Source organism: Lissotriton vulgaris, chromosome 7 (assembly GCF_964263255.1).
Source record: "Lissotriton vulgaris chromosome 7, aLisVul1.2, whole genome shotgun sequence".
Taxonomy (NCBI): Eukaryota; Metazoa; Chordata; class Amphibia; order Caudata; family Salamandridae; genus Lissotriton; species Lissotriton vulgaris.
In genome coordinates, this window is record NC_141695.1 from 183,219,457 (window position 1) to 183,242,303 (window position 22,847).

Below are 22,847 nucleotides of genomic sequence, written 5' to 3' on the forward strand. Positions count from 1 at the left end.
CGCTTCAAATTCAGAGGTTATAGTGGTAAGGTTCTGAACCAGACTTTGTCTAGAGTTGCCAAAATTGATTGCAAAACTTTATTGACTGAGAACAAGGGGAACAAAAAGACAATGGTTCCTTTAGGATGATTACGACATTTTGCAACACTGCTAATCAACTTAAAAGAATTATGCGAAAAAATTGGCATATTCTACTTGCAGACAATGTCATTGGAGATTTGACACCAAATCCTCTCGTGACTTTTAAGAAAGCCAGGTCCCTGAGAGACAATTTAGTACACAGTTACCATGCGGCAGATTCTAGCAAGGCCATGCTGAAAACGCTACATGGATTTTATCCATGTGGCAAGTATAAAGTTTCAAAACAAGCAAGCGTACTCTTTTTTACAACATTCCCGGATTGCATAAACCAAAAAGAATAGGGACATTTCTTACCTTCACTACTCCCTATGTAATCTATTGCCTAGTGTGCCCGTGAGGCCTGAGATATAGCGGGAGCACTATTCATCCAGTGAAGATAAGACTATTGGATCACATGAGGGCGATTGCTAATGTGGAAGAGGCCTACCCAGTGGCAAGGCATTTTAACAAAGCACATAGTTGTAATAGAGATCTTCTTATGTACTTTTGTCTTGACCATGTTCCGGCAAATCCCAGGGGAGGGGACAGGATACAAAGATTGGGACGCCTTGAATCAAGGGTTTTTTATTGACTTACCTTTGATCTTTAGACCCTGTAGTGGGTGTTGTGATGAATTCAGGAATTTTCTTGATCTTCAGGATGTTACGTTCAATAACAGTATATTGGAATTAATTTGAATGAGTCTTTATCGTATACATTTCTATACATGCTTAATTTTGTGACTCGATCATTGTTTCCGGGGTGATGCTGAACTGAAGCCCATACAGGGCGTGATAAATTCTTTATGTACAATCAGATTACTGTCATGTTAGTAGCCCATCCAGGGGCGTAATAACATTCCATATGTCTTGTGATATTGAAGACTGTGGGAGAATTGAGGAGTAGTGTTTGTGATATGTAGTATAACTCACTGCCTCAACTCAAGTCATGATGAGATCTCAGATGTCTGAGACAGTGAAACGCGGGTGACATTTAATATTTAAGAATATATCTGTGTAGGCCTTTATCTATGCAATATTGATTGTTAGATGTTCTTATACACCATTATAAGATGGCGGATTATTTTGATAACATGAATACGAATGTTCTGATTGGTTGTCAAAGGGTCATGTGCCTGGAAACTGCGAATGTTTTGAAATGCATATCAAAATCATGGCGGATGCAGCGTTTCTGTGCATACATTGATGAAGGCTTAGCGCCGAAACACGTCTGCGTGTCCAGAGTCCGAGCATGGAATAAACAACTTGAGGACTCTACCCGTGAGTGCTGTCGTTCTTTACTGGGTGTGCATACCCTTGGAACTTTGCAGTGGCACGTTAATATTTATATTTATATATATCTATATATATATATATATACTAGCAGCCCATCCCGACGTTGTCCGGGTATGAATTGCTGCCGGCCAGTAGTATATTGTTTTGTAGGATTTCGTTTTGATAGCATTTCTTATCTGTGACAGGCCTGTGAAACGCTCCGATTCACAGTGCACTGCTGATGCACTTAAGAGTGCATGTTCAGTAGTGTGTGAACTCAAGTTTACCTACTTTATTTTTCCTTGCAATATTATATAGCACGAACTCGACAACATGGCATGAGCACAATTTACATTACAGAAGAAAACATTCATTTGTGGTAGGCACGGGGAGACAAAGCGATTTGCCTGGAATCACAGGATGTTGAGTTGATGCCGAGATTCGAAAGTAGCTCCCCAGCTCTAAAGTTCGCAATTCTAGAACTTGGGGCGGGAGGTGTGTCTAAAAGTGTATGTTGGTGCTGGCCATCAATGAGAGAGACCTGTGCAATGTTTGGATAAGGTAAGTATGGGTATAGGGGTATATGTTTTGGGGTACTGAGGTGTATGTTTTGGGGTGTTTGGGTATTTGAGGGGTTAAGATATAGTTTTGGCTTATGGGGGACAGGGGTAGTTTTAGGGTTTAGGGATAGGTATGGGTTTTGGGGTACAGGGGTATTTTTAGGGTTCAGGGGTAGGTTTGGGTTTTGGGATACAGGGGTATTTTAAGGGTTCAGGGCTAGGTTTAGGGTTTGGGCTACAGGGGTATTTTTAGGGTTCAGGGCTAGGTTTGGGTTTTGGGGTACAGGGGTATTTTAGGGTTCAGGGGTAGGTTTGGGTTTTGGGGTACTGGGTTATTTTTAGGGTTCAGGGCTAGGTTTTGGTTTTGGGGTACAGGGGTATTTTTAGGGTTCAGGGGTAGGTTTGGGATTTGGGGTACAGGGGTATCTTAAGGGTTCAGGGCTAGGTTTGGGTTTTGGGGTACAGGGATATTTTAGGGTTCAGGGGTAGGTTTGGGTTTTGTGATACAGTGGTATTTTTAGGGTTCAGGGCTAGGTTTGCGTTTTGGGGTACAGGGGTATTTTTAAGGTTCAGGGGTAGGTTTGGGTTTTGAGGTACAGGGGTATTTATAGGGTTCAGGGCTAGGTTTGGGTTTTGGGGTACAGGGGTATTTTTAGGGTTTAGGGATAGGTTTGGGTTTTGGGGTACAGGGTATATTTATAGGGTTAAGATAGGTTAGTGTTTAAGGGTGTTTGGGTATTTTAAGGAGTAAGGGTGGGTTATGATTATGGGGTGCAGGGGTATTTAAAGGGAGCAGGGTGGGATTAGCACACGATATGAGACATGGCATGAAGGGCGGAATGTACCACACGCCCCCAGCGTTTGTCACGGCCCCAGCACACGCCCACAGCGCAACGCAGGCACGCCCACAAGAGACTACTTTGCTAGCACGGTTCCTTTACCTTTTAAATGTATATGGTGGGTGTCTGCATAGCCTATGTCCTTCTGCTGCAACTGCCCTTTCCAACGCTGTATTGGGTGTTGTGATTGGAGCTGTGGTTCCTGAGATTACCCGCCTCAAAAGTTTGGGCTCTCTCTTTATTATATTAGTATGGATATATATATATAGATACATATATGAATATATTTACAACCATTCCTGTCTGTCAACAAACAAACAGGGGCCAACTCCGTGAGAGTAGAGCAATAAGATTCTTTAATAACAGAAAGAGGTCCAGACGCGCTTCGATGGCAAGCTGCCGATAAAGACACATACACATACCCATACATATATATATATATATATATATATATATATATATATATATATATATATATATATATATATGTACATTTAAAAAAAAATTACCATTACAAAATCAATTAAAATTACTGATTTATTAATTTATTAAAGGAAATATAAAGACATTATTATATATATATATATGTACTTAACTTTTTAATGATGTTTTTTTTACATTTATATTAAATTTGCTTTATTCTTTTATAATAATTTAATATTTAACATATTTAACTATATTTTTACATCAATATTTAATTTCTCGATATTTTTGTACTTATCTGTTTAAGTATAGGGAGTTGATATTTTTGCATTCTGTATTTACATCAATATTTTTACTTCTATATTGTTAACTTTGATATTTTAATGAGGGGTTAAGTGAACCCTCTATGCCACTTCATTGTATACATCTCCTTTCTATGCCACTGTGCTGTATGCTGATCAAGTCTACGTCAATGCACTGTATGCTAATCAACTGTACCCTATGCCACTGTAAGCTATTCCACTCTACGCAATTCCAGTCCACGCCACCTCACTCTGCACCACTCCACTTTATTCCATCGCAGTCTGTACTTCACCCCTCTATGCCACTCCAGTGTATGCTATTCCAGTTTAGGCCACTCCACTGTGCCCCACTACACTCTACTCTACTTCACTCTACTCTATTTTACTCTATGCCACTCTACTATATGCTATTCCACTGTACACTATTTCAGTATGTGGCACTCCACTCTACGCTAATAATATCTATGCTGCTCCACTCTATGCTATTCCCCTTTACTACACTCCACTCTATGTCACTCCACTGTAAGCTATTGCACTCTATGCCACTCGGCTCTATGCCACTACTCTATACATCACTTCACTCAATACTATTCATTATCAGGCAATCTACTGTGTGCTATTTCCCTTTTATGACACTCCATTGTACACTACAACACTCTACGCTGCCCGATTTTATTCCACTCCACTCTGTGTTATTGCATTATACGCCACTCAACTGTATGCCACTCGACTCTTCGCTACTTCACTGTATGCCACTCCACTTTATGGCACTGTACTGTATGCACTCCACTATACGCTTGTCCAGTATATGCCACACTACACCACTCCACTTTACGCTTTTCCACTCTACGGCACTCCACTATATGCCACTTCACTATACGCTTTTGCACTGTACACCACTTAACTGTAGCACAATCCACTTTACACCAATCCACTCTACACGATTACAGTGTACACCACTCCACTCTATACCCCTCCAGCCTATGGCATTCCAATCTATGACACTCTAAACTATTCCACTCTATGCCGCTCCACTCTAAGCTATTCTACATTATGCAACTCCACTTCTGGTGTTGCTACAGAGTTGAATACAATGGAGGTGCACAAGTTTTAATAATTTAAAGTTATCTCACAAATTAAAGGTATAAGTATAATTTTAGAATTTCTGTTTGTGTAGCTTAAGTCTGATTTGTATCTAAATAATAAGCAAAGTTACACTAATTTAAAGGTGGTACGTATATTATACATTTAAGGTAGAACTATAACTTTAGAAATTGTAATGTTTGTGTAAGTAATGTTTGGTTGGTATCAGAAGAATAAATAACATTTTCCTAACTATAACAAAGGTTTAATCTTAGTTTTGTTTTTCATTGAATATATCTACACAGATACATAATAAATCTGGAGTTGCAACATTCAATAAACACATTTATATCTGTATATGATATTTGCAACCTTGCCAAGTGACAAAAAGGTTCTGCTGGCAAAAATTGTTTTTCACCCATGTTCCTTCGGATAAAAAAAGAATAATAAAAAACGAATAAATAGAACTAACTGAAAGACTTCTTCTGGATATCTATTATAAGGCCTGACTGGTGGTCTAAAAATGGTTTGCCAATATACAAGTTGGTTTCGGAACACTAAGGGCTTTATTGTAAATTTGGCAGTCTTAGGGCAGGCCACCACACCGGCGCCCCTTTCCAGGACCGCCATACTTCATCCCTGTCCCCCTGACAGATTACAAGTAATCTCGTAGTCTGACGGGCAGTTATGTGACATTCCCACGGCAGTGCATTTTAAAAACGCACCGCAATGGGAATGCCAAAACCCATCCTGCACGGCATGGACTGTACACTCCATGCTGTGCATGAAAGTGGGTGTATGAGCCCCATGGACATGATGCAACAAGAGGACCTGTAGGACCCCTTTTTTTCCTCTCTGCCACAGCTTTCGTGGTGGGCTCACCGCCATAAAAACCATGGCAGAGAGGAAACTCGTAATATGCTTGGCGATGCTGCAGCGGCACAGCCAGGCATTTTTCAGCCTCAAGACTGCCAGAACACTGCAAGGGATGGTTGTAGGAGTTCTAAGGCAGTCCGACCGCCCAACCTGTAATAGGGCAATTGGGCCGCCTGTGCAGCGGTGCCCACACCGCCACTGTGGCTACAGTGGTCCATCATAATAAGGCCCTAGTCATAATAAAGCCCTAAAGTCAAGTCAAGGAGATTTATTAAGCCCACATATCACCCGGGGGTCTGAAGGACACATAAAGAGAAGTTACAGCTGATCAAACAGCGAGACTTTTAGTTCCTTGTGGAGACGATTGTGACCTTTTACGCAGAGTAATTGAAATGGAAGTTTGTTCCAGAGAGTGTGTGCAAGATAAGAGAAAGATCTTCCGCCATTCCTGGCGGTATGAATTTTACATGCGGTGAGAAGAGATTTGGTGCTTGACCTGAGTGTCCTAGTTGGTGGTACCAGCAGAAATTTTATTCGAAGTAGCTTGGCCCGCTTCTCTACATGTTCTTGTGTTGATGTTTCAGCAGATAAATGCATACGAGTTGCAGTGCACACACAAATGCATGGAAGTTTTTATGTGTAGGCCTATGTATTTATATTCATGTGCAGTTGAATAAAAACATGAGTGCATGTTTCTAGGGATATGCAGTATGACTGAATGCACATGCACAAGAATTGTATACATATGTCTAATGTATTGTATAAGAAAATGCTAATTCTTAAGACTTTGTCAGCGAAATCATTTTTCACAATTATGAGGGATTTTAAGCTCATTTAGGGCTGCAGACCCTGGAGGGTCTAAATACACATGCTTGACAATTTATAAGATGATGTATACGAGTCTGCACATTCAATCTTGTGTTACAGCAACATGGACTTGTGGATAGGTGGACGGTGAGGAATCATGGAGATCCAGGGTATACATTTTTCTCTTCTCCACATAATAAGACTAGACTATATTTTTTTACTCCGATTTTTAACTGTCGGTGCAAAGATGCAGGTAAGGCTCCGTATTACGTCGGACCATGGCCCTGTGGTTATGGACTTGGTTCGCTTTAACATTAAGAGGGAACAGCGATCTTTTACATTTAGAAAAAAGCTTGTAAGTTATGAAGAATATATATGCTATATTCAACTCTCGGCTACGTGGTTTTTAGAACATAATAGAAGAACGGTTTGCGACTTTTTTGAAGCCGCACTAAGGGGTGAAACTTGTAATTATGGCTGGGTTAAACAGAAGAAACAGAAAGCTTTAATAAGGGACTTACTTGAGGATTTAAGAAAGGCTGAGTGTGAGCTTATTTCAGTGATCAATTCCAATATGGACAGTCAAACTGCGGAAACTAAGGTAGCCTGTAGTAAAGCTAGGATTAATGGGGTCTGGAGTCAAGAAATAGCAACCCAGTTCAAAATGCATAAAGGTGAAAGATATGAATATGGAGAAACAACCGGTAGACGTCTAGCTCAAAGACTGTGGGGTAGGCAGGCATCTCAACAAATTGAAATCTTGGAGAACGATAGAGGGGGTACGGCTGAGACAATGTAAGGTATAATGGAGGTATTTCACTCATACTATAAAGAATTATATACTCAAGATCCTGTTGCTCAGGATCTGATTGACCTTGACCTATCTGAGTTGGGGTCTACTGAAAGAGAAGAGCTGGAAGCTCCAATTTCTATGCAAGAATTTTAGACAGCATTAGAGGACTTAGCGCTAGGGAAAGCAGCTGGACCGGATAGACTCCCTCTGGAGGTTTATCAGATGCTTTTTCCTATTATAAAGGAATGATATGCTTGGCACTTTTATATCCGCTGAATGTGGAAATCCCCCTCCATCTTGGGGTGATGCAAATATAGTGTTTTTTAATAAGAAAGATAAGTCCCCTAGACTTCCTTGGTCCTATAGACCTATATCATTAGTAATTGCGGATGCTAAATTATACTCAAAAATACTCGCAACTCGGTTAGTGCAAGTCCTTCCACCACTGGTATCTCGCACCAGCATGAATTCTTCCCTGGCAGGAGCACGGTCAACCATCTGCATAGGGTTATAGCGTTGCTGGATTATGCTACTTCACTGGCATAATATTTTTAGATGCTGAAAAAGCATTTGACCGTGTTACATGAGCATTTTAATGGGCTACAATGCGCAAGATGGTGTTTGGGCACCAGTTTTTGCTCGCATTGCTCGCATTACATACTATGTATAAACGCCCGTGGGCTAAGATTTGTACAATGGGGCAAGAATCATCTTTTGTATATATAACCAGGGCACACGGCAAGGATGCCCATGTTCACCATTACTTTTCACCATTTACATTGAATCAGTGCTGCAAATGCTGGAGACTACCAATGGTATACAATCAATGGTAGTGGGCGAGCATCAAGTGCATGTTCTCGCCTACGGTGATGACATAGCGGTTGTAATATCTGACCCTGAGCAAGCACTAAGAGAGATTGAGCATTTGACTCAAGAGTTTGAGGAAGGTCACTGGATATAAGTTAAACATCTCAAAAACCCAGGTCATTTGAACCGAGGGGCTTTGTCCTAGAGAGGCGCGTGTGACACAAAAAGGAAGGTACTTGGGGATTAAAATCAGGATGTCTCTCCAGGAGATAGTTGATGTAAACTGGGCTGATATAGTAGGATCAGTTAAAAGACAGCTGGAAAAGGTGAAATGCCTACATTTATCAATAGTTGGTCGACGGAATGTTTTAAAGATGTGTATACTTCCCAGGGTGGTTTACTATTTTCGGACGGTACCGCTGGAGTTGACACAGGCACAATTAATGCAGCTACAATCTGTCACAGACAGGTTTATTTGGGGCTGGAGGAAGACTCGGCGTGCCTCAAAATATATGATGCTACCACTGGCGCGAGGAGGGTGGGGCGTGCCAAATTTTGCTTTTTATATTTTGGTCTTTTTTTGCAAAATATGAACTATTTGGTTATTGGGGGAGAAACAATGCAGTTTGAATCCCCAAATATTTATCAGATGCTACTAGGAGTCCAGGCACGAGAAGTTTTGCTTAAATTTTTCAAACCAAGTTATTTTAAAAGAACACGATTTAAAACTATACTTGCAGCATATAAAGCTTGGAAATAGATGTGTAAAATTATATCCATAAACCGGATTAGCTACTATGCTCCTCTCGATGATATTTTGGGATATGAAGATGACGACATGGAGGGATAAGGGGATTCGCTGTTTAGGGGATATCTACAGTGCTGGGGCAATTGTTTCCTTCGCAGAACTAGCAGAACAATTTATAATATCTAAGAATGTTTTTTTAAAATATTTACAGATACGGGCTTTTATTTATAAACACTGTAGACTTCTACCTATTCTAACTAATAAATTTCTAGAAGCTTTGATTAAAGGGGCTAAGACCGGAATTTTGTATGATATATTATTGGCAAAGCAGTGTGACGATATAGAGATTTAAGATAAGATATGGAGGGATCGACTTGGCAACTCTGGTTCATTCGTGCAAGAATCGATCGATATGGCTAGCAAAGTTATCCTGACTGCAAATGTACGCACCCAACATTATAAAACCTTGTTTAGTCTATACCATACACCTGCTAAATTGATGAAGTGGGGTGATGTTTATGATGGAAAATGCTTTAGGTGCCAGTCGGAGGTAGCAGATATTGTACATAAATTTTTCGATTGTATCGTGCTGAGACAATTTTTTCTATGCATTGCACAATTTATGTCTCAAATGACGAGGGTTAATGTCTCTATATCTAGAGAGATGATGCTATTAGCGGTGTATGAGGACAGGGAAGCTATGCAGTCTTGCTATCCATTTTGATATTTTATTTTCATGGCTATGGCCGTTGCTCGACTATGTATTGCTTCGATGTGGTTGAAACCAGAGCCGCCATCATATGAAATGTGGCGAGCAAAGTTTTATAATGTGTTTTATCTTGAATTTAATTTGTATCATAATAAATCGCTGAAGAAAAAACAATTAGGGGTAAAGATTTGGCAGCCCATGCTACAACATATGGAGATGTTGTTTTGAAATTATTTTTAAGATGATGAACATTTTCGGACTTTCTATGGTATTTGCAATGTCTCTTCAGCACTTTGATTGTTGATCTATGTATGATTTACAATTGTTATATAAGCTATGAACTGAACAATAAAGAACATTAAAAAAGGAAAAACAATCTTGTGTTGCAACACATGGCTAAGGGGATTGAGGCATTTAAGCACATGATGAGGATTTGGCTTCTCTCTAGTGTGAGGGCTTGTATAGATCTAGGTGCATTTGTGAACTTGCAGCAGCCTGAAAGTGCATGTGAGGATGCATGAAGGTTTGAATGCACATGCATGAGTGTGTGTTCCCATAGAGAACACTTTGAAACAGAAGACTACTAGATAATTGCACCAGGCAGAGACTGGAAACTGTCTACTGTGACTGGACGGATCTGAGTGTCAATGATTTACTCAAAGGATTAGAGAATATAAATGTGGATTTGGGAAAACGTTTTACCCAAATTCGAAAAAGAGGATCTTACCTTCTGCAATACATCATCCAGGCCAAAAAGCACACCCCAGCCAGGACAACAAGACTTGCAACCACTCCCCCAATGATGGCTGCACGCGGCTGGTTTGGAGATTCCATTTCTGAAAAGAGAAAGAAAGATATCTATTTATATAATGTTCTTATTTACAGGCCACTTCCAGAACATTGCACCCAAATAGCCAGCATCCCCTTTCATGTTAAACATGACACAAACTAGGGTCTTCTTCCTCAAACAGAAATAGGGTGAGTGAGGTTATCTTAAACTATGACAAAAGAGCTAGAAATCTAATAGAAAAAGCGTATGAGCTAGCAAGACTAGATGGAGGAAAAAAGGGTATAAGAGATAGAATTAAAGGGAGAAAGATTTAAAGAGAGATAGCTTTGCCTTTTTGTTACTCTCTTTTCCAGTTTGAGGAATAACTGATACATATACACTTTTACAGGTTTCCTGATGCCTACACTCAAAGCTTGCTTGATAATGTATGTTTGTTAACCTGGAAACCGTCCAAAGTATTATGTGCACTTAGAAAGTGCCCACCGCTACCCCCGTTGCTATGTGGGTAGCCCAACTCTGCCCCACCCTGCCAGGCACCTAAAAGAAATACAACAGAGGGAGATGCTCCTCTGCCTCAGCCGAGGAGCCGCGGCTGCCCAATGGTCAGGAGACTCCTGGATGTCATCAGGGCTCCAGTCCTCCCACTGAAAAGTTGAAATAACTGTGCAAATTCTGTGTGTGCACTTCCCAACAACCTGCTTGTCCTAGTGCCCATATCAGTAATAAGAAGAGCAAATTATTAACTCATGAGGAAACTTCCTTTAACTCAAATCTTGAATGTTGTTGACTTTTCCTTACAATATCAGTCCCACTCTGGCAACCAATCGTTGGCCGGCCTGCCATGGTATACCTACAAATTAGGAATCTTCATCAAGAGTGGCCACTTAATTCCACTGAGGCCATTAACTGCAAGACCATTGACTTATTGTCTGTGAAATTGCTCTCCCCTCCTTGCAGCTCCACCATCAAGTGAGGTGTAGTGTTCTTGTCATTGAGAAAGCCATCAACAGCCTACTCGCCACATACATCGAAGAGCACAACATCCTCGATTCTTCCCAATCCGGCTTCAGTAAAAACCACAGTACGGAAACCACCCTCCTCGTTGCAACAGACGACATCCGCAGCCTACTGGACAAAGAAGAAACAGCTGTCTCCCTCTTCCTCGACCTCTCAGAGGTGTTCAACACACCCTAATACTCCAAAACGCAGGGATCCAAGACAAGGCCATCAACTGAATCCGCTCCTTCCTCTCCGGCAGAACACAGCGGGTAAGACTCCCCCCTTTCCTCCCGGACTCTACAACTACCACCTGCAGAGTCCCCCAGGGGTCCTCCCTCTGCCCTACACTCTTCAACGTCTACATGGCACTGCTCACCCATCGTGACTCAACATTGTGTCATACACAGACGACACCCAACTTATCCTCTCCCTATCCAACGAACCCAATACCGCCAGACACAATTTTCGAGACGGCATGAAAGCCATCACCAAATGGATGAAAAACAGCAGCCTACAATTAAACACAAACAAAACAGAAGTACTCATCGTGGGCCCAAACCCCAAAGTCTGGAATGACACCTCGTGGCCCCCTGACCTCAGAAGCCCGGCGACCCCTGCGGACCACGAACACAACCTGGGAATCATCCTGGACTCCAAGCTCAAAATAGACTGCCAGATCAACTCTGTGTCATCCTCCTACTTCCTCACCCTCTGCCTCCTACATAAGACCTTCAAATGGACCCCCCTCAAACACAAAAAGACCGTCACTCACGCCCTTGTCCCCACCCGACTCGACTACGGCAACGCAATGTACGCCCGAATAAACAAAAACCGCAAGCTACAGAACATCCAGAATGCCACCGCAAGTCTACTCCTCGACCTGCCAAGACACTGCCACATCTCCCAGCACCTGCGCACACTCCACTGGCTCCATATCAAAGCTAGAGTCACCTTCAAGATGCTCACCCACAACCACAAGGCCCAGCACGACACCTGACCAGCATACCTGAACAGCCGACTCAAATTCCACGCACCCCAGAAGACCCTACAATCAGCCCAGCTCTCCTACACCATGATTCCCCATACCAGAAAGACCAGATCGGGAGGCCACTACTTCTTCCTCATGGCCCGAGCGTTAAACGCCCTTCTGCTCCACCTCAGACAGGCATCGCTCCCCATCTTCGCAAGACACCTCAAAACCAGGACCTTCAACTTGATGGACTGGAGCCTGCTAACCCCCACAAACTTCTCCCCAGTGCCTTGAGAACCTTACAGGTGAGTAGTTGCGCTTAACAAATGCTTGATTGAATGATTGATTGATTGATTGAATTACTGGCCCTATGAGAATTAAGAGATCCCTGAAAGCTGCTGAAATATTTGAGTGAAACTCCAGGCCAAAATGCGGAACTGCTGGGGGAGCCTGAAATATGGATTGTCCTGATATTGTTTTAACTTCTTATTGGACTCTCAGGGGCCAACATGAAATGGGCAGGATGTTCCCCACCCCCAGAACCACTGGTATTGGTGCATCTCGGGGAGGGGAAATACCAGCTCACTTCTTGTGCCATTCGAAACAAGGCTTTAATCTCAAAACTGGTGCCTCAACAGTACACTTCAAAACCCCTTATCCAAATGTGACAATTCAAGATAGACCCTATATTATATATTTTTGAAAATAAAATTCACAGTTCATATCAGTTGTTCCATAAAAGTGGCTTTTGCATCTGCACTCTCAAAATGTTTCTTAGGCCAATGTGTCAATGTCTGATCACCATAAAGTCAATAATATAGCCCTATATCCTGCCTTAGCAGGCTATACCGGCTATTAAAGGCCATCTCCCTCGATAAAAGCCTGAGCCAAGGCGAGGGACTTTAACAAGGGACTGGACTTTAATAGCTGGTATAGCCTTGCTACGAAGGGCTATAAGGCTAGTAGAACATTCTGCCACTAGAGGGCAGAATGTTCTAACAAATAAAACAAAGGTTTCTCGAATCTCGAGTGGTTTGTTGCTCTGCGGGCCTTAACCGGCCCTTAGTAGCAGGGAGCACTCCATTGTCTTCGATGGAGCTCCCAGCATTCTAATGTTCTCATAAGGTTGTAGTTATAATCACTATTGCTTTGTAACGTTTTAAATTGAATTTGTAAAGAATAATACTTGCTCTGAGAACTGTATTTATGTGTTTAGTCCTAAAGTAAGTACATTTAATTAATTGATTTAACATATGTTTTTCAAATTAAATGTTGTTTTGCCACAAATTGACTTTTTAAACTGTCCTACAAAAGTTAAAATTGCAGTAGTTTAGAGTATTTGTATACGCGTTATGTAGCTGAGCACACAGTGCTTTTTACTAAGTTGTCCTTGCCGCTATTAAGCACTGTAAATTTGAAATTTGAGATCCCACATAGCTCCCTATACATTTCTTGAGTGCCTGAAAAAGAACAGCCTTATTGGCCTACTAAATTACTAAAAATAAAAGTTGCTTATAAACCCTCGCAAATTAGGACCTAATTTGCCCATGGAATGCTTGTCCCAAAACGGCATTCTATATTCTCCTACATGTAAATCATAGTATATCCAACATAAAACAAATGTGAGGATCTATGTCTGTGGCGGTACAGTGACCAAAACAATGGACGTTGATGTAGCCATAGTAGATATGTGGGTGCGATTCATTCAAGCATTTATTGCATCTTTTTGCTATTAGGGGTCAGTATATTTGCTATGGCTTTACTGACTGCCAGCTAAGACTATATCAGCCGATAAACAATTAATTAAATGAATGAATTTTACACTTGTATAAACTGTACGAAAGACTGACATTCATAAACGTATAATTATTCAAGATTTGACTTCATAGCAACAAATATGGAAGTCTCAAACATTTAGATAAACACTTTTTTTTAAGTGAAACCCAAAATTCGTTTTTTCACAGACACATGCATCGTGGTATAAAGTTAAATAAAAATGAAGTCTGCCTTATGACAGCACTTTGTCCTCCCATTGGGTATTTAGAACTGTAGAGAGCATTTGTGTGCATCATCATGTATCGACAGAGAAGTTAAAGCTGCAATATAGGCAATGGGAAAACAAGCACTAAAGAATGGCACACAACAAAGATATTTTGAACATGTCTTTACGACGAGCAGCAGAACAGGACTGTTTTGCACAGAATCTCAGCAGACGGATGCAAGAAGGCTGAGTGCTGGCCTCACATTCAGAATATCCGCATGAACCAGGAACGGCGATGCTGAACATAGCTCTGACTCCAGGGGCTGATGCAGCAGACATAGGCTTGAAAGGGAACTGCTGCATCTGGATGGTGATGTGAAAAACAAAACTGTAGTGTGATGTAGGGCAAGGTGTACAATCTACTGGGGAGTGTTCTGAGTTAACAGGTTAACGGCAGGACCACAGAGACCCTCCAGAGGTGCCACCTGGTGGCAGATTGGTAGAATTCAGACACATGCAACTCAATAACCCTGGGGACTTTAATCACTATGGTGATGGGGTGCTAATTCCCCTATGTCTCTTGTTTTCAATTTTAATATCAAGTAGTTGTCTTTTTGAATAAATGTATTTTGACAATTATACTGATTTTTAATTATCACTTACTGTCACGTGCCCCCACTCAGATTTAGAAGTGCCTCCATGTCCCCAAATGTAGGCCCGCTCTCTTTTTAGAGAGCGACGACTACCAATGATGAAGCATGACACCTGGTGGTGTGTGAGGACAGCCCTTCACTTTTTGTGAGATGCCAGGTACTCTAGTAAGTACTTTTTGAGCCTCTGTCATTTTACACTCATGGTAGCTTCTTTTGTGTATACAGAATTCAGATACAACCACTTCACCTACTCTTGTGCCAAGGTCATTATTCACACTTTACTTTCACAAAAGAATACATAGCTTGGTCTGTAAGGATAGGTCATCTTGTAATCAAATTTAAAACTTGAGGTAACTAGTTCAGTGCTAGTTCCTGTAGAGCGATGAATGGCAGAGGGAACAATATTTAATAAGCCTTGATAGAAAATGAAAAAGTCTGTGTTTGGGATCTCTTGATATTACTGTTTTGCCAGAGTCCAACCCCGTGCTTTCTTCACTCAAAGATGAACTACCATTCTGAAATCATGGACAAACTTTGGGGCAGATTTATGATGCCCTTGCGCCGCAATTCCGTCACTTTAAGTGACGCAACTGCGGCGCAAACAATGCGCCCTATTTACAACATGACGCATCTAGGAGATGCGTCACGTTGTAAACCCCTGCGCCATAAGGAGGCGTTCCTGCGCAGGTGGGGGCGTTCCTGCGCAGGAACACCTCCTGAAAGTGGCTGAGTGAAATCTATGAGATTTCACTCAGTCACTTTCAGGCCAATGCTGCGTCAAAACCCTGCGCCTGCTTGAAGCAGGCGTAGGTCTTGATGCAGCATTGTGTAGATGGGGCACCCCCGAGCCTTGCTGGAGCTGCGTCGCGCTTGCGACGCAACTCCAGCAATGCGCCACATTTCCGGCACAGATGCATCACGCATCTGTGCCGTTTTTGCACCATGGTGCGCCGCATTATAAATGCGGCGCACCATGGGTGGCGGAGCTGTGGCGCACTGTGGCGCACGTTAACTGGCGCATCCCTGGGGATGCGCCAGTTAACATAAATCTGCCCCATGATCTTTTCTCTTGGAACAGGAGATTTCTTCAATAATTAATATGTATTTTGCTTCCATATTGCAGATGTATGCCTTGTAGATTTTCAGTAGTTTAGCTCTTATGGCACTCCTGAATTTGACATGTATGCATTTTTGTAATGTGCTTAACGCCATCAAAGATGTTATTTTAGTGTTTAGTAAAGTGCTTGGTTACTCCAGTCCGAAGTGTCCCCACGCTAGCTTCAAGCTGAAACCCAGGTAAAACGGCGCCCCTGTATTGTTAAGGCAAAACACACAAGATGATGGACGGAATGTTGCACATGGAAAAACATTCACCCCCAGTCACAGATCTGGGTATAATCCAGCGTTAATTTGCTCACCAAGTTCAGACATGGCCATATGCAAATCAGTCTTGACCCTGTGCCTCATGGGAACCGTCCAGCCTGAACTGCCAAGCCATGTCTTCCCTGGACTAGAATCAAGCATCCTAGGAGCGGTTTCTGGCTATCAGCCCCCTTCAGCCAGGATAGCTTGACTCCAGTGGGTTAGTGAGCACGAGACGGATATCTGGGCATACTCTTCCCACATAGGGTGAAAAGCAAAACACACAAGATGATGGACAGAATGTTGCACAATGGCAAAACATTCACCCCCAGTCACAGATCTGGGTTTAATCCATTGTTATTTTGCTCACCAAGCCACCCCAGTTCAGACATGGCCATATGCAACTCAGTCTTGTCCCTGAGCCTCATGGAAACAGTGCAGCCCGAACTGCCAAGCCATGTCTTCCCTGGACCGGAATCAAGCATCCAAGGACCGGTTTCTGGCTATCAGCTGTCTTCAGGTTTCAAAAAAGAGAGGGTACCCCACTTTCACCAGGGAACAGGGTAGGAAGACAGTTAGTCAAAGGGGAAATCCCTGGAGTCAACTAGTCCACTAATCACTATAGGCCTTTCTTGTTGTAAAAGGAAAGGTCACAGTATACCATGGGTATTCGGACAAACATAAAAATAGGTTTCCACAAAGAAATAGTCTTGTTTACAATCTAGATTTATTAAAATTACATTTAAATAAACAATAAAAACAAGATAAATTCATACAATTCTTCCGAAACAATTAAAATCCAAGATTAAGTATCTTGGAGGGATAAAAATGATTATTCAACAGTATTACACAAACACAATATTACGGTACACGATAAATGGAAAGACAATCAAAATATGTTCACAATAAACAACAGACTAAACATAATCACAACAAACCCCTCATGTATAAGTGGCCCACTTGATATCTCTGCCACTGTATTTCACTAGATCCAATGGCCGTGGACAATTTGGTTACTCTAAAGCTTTAGTGGAAAGATGTGATACCCATCTAAAGTTTTACCCGGCCCTAACTGGATTCTTTTAGACCAAACAGTGCGTCGACGCGTTTTGGTGCTTAACACTTGATATCGTGGCACCTTCCTCAGGACTTCTTATTTCTGGGGTTTCGGGGAACGGATGGATACACTGTATCCTCGGGACCGTGTAGGAAACGTTCCTAGATGGGGTCTATTTGAAGTATCACTTATTGGTACTACAGGTGTAGTTCTTGGAGCCTTCTCTCTCCTGTAAAGGGAGCTCCTTTTGATGGGGTTCCTTGGTTTTTTGTTTATCAGGCGATTGCCCACTTGTCGTATATCTCAAATGTTTTTAAAACGTACTTAGAACGGGCATATAAAGTCGTTGGTCTACTCCTGAACTGGATGTGTTCGGGTTAGCGCTGTTTGTTAGCTTCTGCCTCGTTCCTTCACTCGATCTCGAGTGAAGGAACGAGGCAGAAGCTAACAAACAGCGCTAACCCGAACACATCCAGTTCAGGAGTAGACCAACGACTTTATATGCCCGTTCTAAGTACGTTTTAAAAACATTTGAGATATACGACAAGTGGGCAATCGCCTGATAAACAAAAAACCAAGGAACCCCATCAAAAGGAGCTCCCTTTACAGGAGAGAGAAGGCTCCAAGAACTACACCTGTAGTACCAATAAGTGATACTTCAAATAGACCCCATCTAGGAACGTTTCCTACACGGTATATAAAGTCGTTGGTCTACTCCTGAACTGGATGTGTTCGGGTTAGCGCTGTTTGTTAGCTTCTGCCTCGTTCCTTCACTCGATCTCGAGTGAAGGAACGAGGCAGAAGCTAACAAACAGCGCTAACCCGAACACATCCAGTTCAGGAGTAGACCAACGACTATATATGCCCGTTCTAAGTACGTTTTAAAAACATTTGAGATATACGACAAGTGGGCAATCGCCTGATAAACAAAAAACCAAGGAACCCCATCAAAAGGAGCTCCCTTTACAGGAGAGAGAAGGCTCCAAGAACTACACCTGTAGTACCAATAAGTGATACTTCAAATAGACCCCATCTAGGAACGTTTCCTACACGGTCCCGAGGATACGGTGTATCCATCCGTTCCCCGAAACCCCAGAAATAAGAAGTCCTGAGGAAGGTGCCACGATATCAAGTGTTAAGCACCGAAACGCGTCGACGCACTGTTTGGTCTAAAAGAATCCAGTTAGGGCCGGGTAAAACTTTAGATGGGTATCACATCTTTCCACTAAAGCTTTAGAGTAACCAAATTGTCCACGGCCATTGGATCTAGTGAAATACAGTGGCAGAGATATCAAGTGGGCCACTTATACATGAGGGGTTTGTTGTGATTATGTTTAGTCTGTTGTTTATTGTGAACATATTTTGATTGTCTTTCCATTTATCGTGTACCGTAATATTGTGTTTGTGTAATACTGTTGAATAATCATTTTTATCCCTCCAAGATACTTAATCTTGGATTTTAATTGTTTCGGAAGAATTGTATGAATTTATCTTGTTTTTATTGTTTATTTAAATGTAATTTTAATAAATCTAGATTGTAAACAAGACTATTTCTTTGTGGAAACCTATTTTTATGTTTGTCCGAATACCCATGGTATACTGTGACCTTTCCTTTTACAACAAGAAAGGCGTATAGTGATTAGTGGACTAGTTGACTCCAGGGATTTCCCCTTTGATTAACTATCAGCTGTCTTCAGCCAGGACAGCTTGACTCCAGTGGCTTAGTGAGCACGGGACCCACGTCTGGGCATACCCTTCCCACATAGGGTGAACAGCAAAACACACAAGATGATGGACGGAATGTTGCACAAGGCAAAACATTCACCCCCGTCACATATCTGGCTTTAATCCATGGTTATTTTCTCACCAAGCAACCCCAGTTCAGACATGGCCATATGCAAATCAGTCTTGACCCTGAGCCTCATGGGAACAGTCTAGCCCGAACTGCCAAGCCATGTCTTCCCTGGATCGGAATCAAGCATGCTAGGACCAGTTACTGGCTATTAGCCATCTTCAGCCAGAATAGCTTGACTCCAGTGGCTTAGTGAGCACGGGACCCACGGGACCCACGTCTGAACTGGGGTGGAGTGGTGAGCAAAATAATGACCACAACAGGTTAGAAAAATAAAGTATCTTTATCTAAACTAAACAAGACCAAAACTACAAAAATCCATATACAAGTATTAAGAAAAATGACTTTAGTAAGGATATTTCAAAGTATTTGATTTATTAGCTGTGGCACACTCAGTGCACTTTATTAGGGACTAACCAATAAATCAAATATGCCAATCATGAATAACCAATCATAATAACAATTTACACAGAGAGCATATGCACTGTAGCACTGATTAGTAGTGGTAAAGTGCCCAGAGTCCTAAAACCAACAAAGACAGGTCAGAAAAAGATAGAATGAAGAAGCAAAATGTTTGGGGATAACAGTTCAAAAAGTGCCAAGTCTAACAGATAGTCATTCTAATAACAGTCCATGTGAAACTGTATTGACTAATGCAGCTGTCTTTCCCTCATCCGTCGTGAGACGCTGTGACCCTGAGGTGAATAAGAGAGTAAATTATGTACTGAAGAAAGGCCTGAAGCCAGATTGAGACTCAAATAAGAGAGCCTTCTCTTCCACAAAATTCGTCAATTGTTAGTTGACACATTCAACAACGACTTTCGTAAGGATAGGCAGCAAGGATATGGGTCTCAGATTCTCAGGTTCCTTCAAGAGTGGAATTACCATGGCATGTTTCCAGTTAAAGGGAACACAACCTGATGAGAAAGAGCTGCAGATCCACCGAAATGGCCTATAATTTGACATTTATCTGACAAGGAAGGCGTCAACCAACAGGAACTCCTTGTCTGGTGCTCCCGACTACTAAGCAGGAGCCCTGCTGGGAAGCAGACTGAGGAGCTGGAATGAGCCTTGTCTGGCTTGGGCCAGAGGAGGGGGCCATACCTTGATACTGGGGCCTAGGGAGGGGCCAGGAGTGATGAGTTGTCTAGAGATCCACATGCGCGTGGCTTGCTTCACCTGCACAAGCACTCGGGATTCAGTGCCCATTGAATACTGACTTGCACCTTCCCGCCTAAGCTCCTCAGTAGCCACGATGAGTGAGTAAAACCAGATGCCCAGAAGCAATTGGCAGAGAATACTGAGAACGGGAGACGAAGAAGTAATATATGCATTGTAGGACTGGTCGAGGGCCCAGGATGTAGTGACCTACATGAAAAACGATATCTGGTGCTTTACACCCCCGCCAAACTGTCCCAAAACTTTTCAATCAAGAGGGCCTGTCGAAGGATTCCCACTATGAGAAGTAAAGTTGTAAATTTACTTCACTACAGAGACTGCAATGAGGTCCTGCGTGCAGCGTATTGGAAATCAATATCAATAGCTGTTATGTTATTCTTAGATTAAAATGTTACTGTACAGCATGATATGTCTTCTTCACAGTTGTCTAAAGCAAGGTTTGCGAGATGAACCTTATGTATTTGCTTTTTTTTCCTGCTAGGCTGCGAGTGGGTGAAGCAAATAAATCATGTTTCTTTGAGAACGCTGCGGAGGTGAGAGGCAGAACAGAATCATAGAAAAAGGTTTAAGCTGTTCCTCTGAAGTAAGAGTCAAGTAAAGTGACTATTAGGAATAAATAAGGACCAACCTGACCAGAGAGGTTCAAAGTTGGGAATCCATTTTATTGGATTATAATGCCCTCTCACACCCTGTTGGGTGTCATGCGTCATCATCAGGCTGCTCTTCGTTGGGTCGGCAGTGCAATACCCGACGGGCTCCCTATAGTAGGGACACTTTGGCAGAGATCTTCTTGCAACAGCCATTTGATGAGGTGGGGGTGAGGGGGTCTAGTGTGCATAGATAAATTTGTGCTTAGAGTATGTTTTCAAGTGATTCTAAAATAGAGTTTGGAGTACTTACGACAACAACTTTAATCAAGGGGTCTCCTACCCTAAGTAAAAACAAGGATATAAGGTGCTAGGCTGAGGTTATGTCTCAGGTTGTGTTGCTCTTATATGTGCTCGGTCACCATGTTTCTCGCCAATTGAATAAGCTGCGGGCGATTCGTCAGGGCCAAATAGGTGAAATCCTATCTACAACTAACAACTCAAATGGAGTTGTGGCTGCACACTCACATCAACCATACTACTAACTAGTCATGTACCTGGTAGTACTAGAACTACCCACAACTGTGGACTAACCAGGCTTCACAGCACCCGGTAGGTAGAAAACACGAGGAGTTCCTCATGTATTGTGTGCCTGTAGCACATTGCTTTGCAACCTACCCACTTCTACCGGGACCCGGGTGGGAACACACAGAATGACACACAGAATGACACACTGATAATGATAAATACAGACCTGGTCTAGACAAAGTCGCTGCTGTAGGAGGTCCACCCACAGCTCCACTGATGCTGCAACTGGTTGCTGACACCATCGGAACCTCAGATCGATGATGACAGGTGTTCGACTTTGGAATCAGTAACCCAGTGAAAACTGTGCTGCGAGTATCCCAAGTCTCTTCCTCTCTGGATTGATGGTTCACCCGAGGTTACGCCCCAAACTGCCTATGACTTGCTGTTACCTTTTGCCTACTGAACCACTTCAAGAGTTCCCCACTACCATCAGCCCCCCAATCTCAATGTCACAATACAAGGGCGTCCTTCCCTAGTAAAGGCTCTCTTTGCCTGTCAAGGGCTTCATCAATATGATCTACAACAGCTCACCCCCACCTAATTGGAAGTATACAATTTGCATGAGGTTTGTACTGTGACAGTTCACTGTCTGCCTTTTGTTTTGTTGTACTGCTATTGTTACCTTACTCTCTTGCAGGCTTTTCCAGGGTGCCATGAGTGCAAACGCCAGCCCTAATCACAAGCTATACATGTTTCCATGTAGTCTTCCTCATGTCTCGAACGCGCTTCCAGGACACGAATTACTCACCCAGCACACTGATGAATACGGAAGAGTTTGCCAGGCCATGTTTGTTCTTTGCGATGCACCAGTACTGTCCTTCGTCCTTGCTTGTTACGTTTGAGAGCCTCAGCGTTAGATTGTTAATGTCACCTTTTTCTAATTTAGTTTCTCCTCCTTTTATCCAGGTGAGACTGGCAAGCGGAGAACTGTCCACTGAGCAGTGCATGTTGAGAGTTTGCCCTTCCTTTATCATTTTATTTGAAACATTTTCTTGTTTTCCAGACCAATCTGCAAACATAAAGAAATTGATACATTTTAAATAGTTATTATGTTCAATGATGTTTACCAAATTATTGTCTCCTTCAGTGATAACATTAACACAGAGAATGTAGAGATTATTTCTATTCAATTTCTAAAATTTAGGTCTTCAACTAAAATGTTCAGCCCACAAGCCTGTTATTCGTGAGTCAAAAACAGATTCCCTGATAGATCTCATCCCAATTCTAGTGGCATGTGGAGGCATGATGAGGAGGACAAACCTGAAGAAGAACGTTGACATGTTCGAGTGCGGGAGGACTTTCGTTTTTGCACCCACAAAATTAAAACGATTCATAAACCTTGCACACAAGTATGCAACATGTGGTGAAGAAGAAGTATGACGGAAAGAAAAAGGGTAACCCCTGCTAGCAGTTCGAGTTCCTGAGCCAGGAAAAAAATATCAATGTACACGAACCTAAGGCAACTCAAGACATCTAATTGACATGCAT

General features: G+C 42.2%; 1 protein-coding gene across 3 annotated transcripts in view; it reads right to left on the bottom strand.

Annotated features, from left to right (window-relative positions):
• LOC147701147 (sialic acid-binding Ig-like lectin 13) overlaps positions 1–22,847 on the bottom strand; it is a 506,089-nt gene that overhangs the window by 45,407 nt on the left and 437,835 nt on the right. For all 3 annotated transcript variants that reach the window (XM_086929910.1, XM_086929909.1, XM_086929908.1), the window contains 2 exons: positions 22,108–22,368; positions 10,069–10,177 (listed from right to left, as the gene is read on the bottom strand). In XM_086929910.1, coding sequence (XP_086786036.1) covers positions 10,069–10,177; positions 22,108–22,368 — 370 coding nt within the window. The remainder of the gene's footprint in view (positions 1–10,068; positions 10,178–22,107; positions 22,369–22,847) is intronic.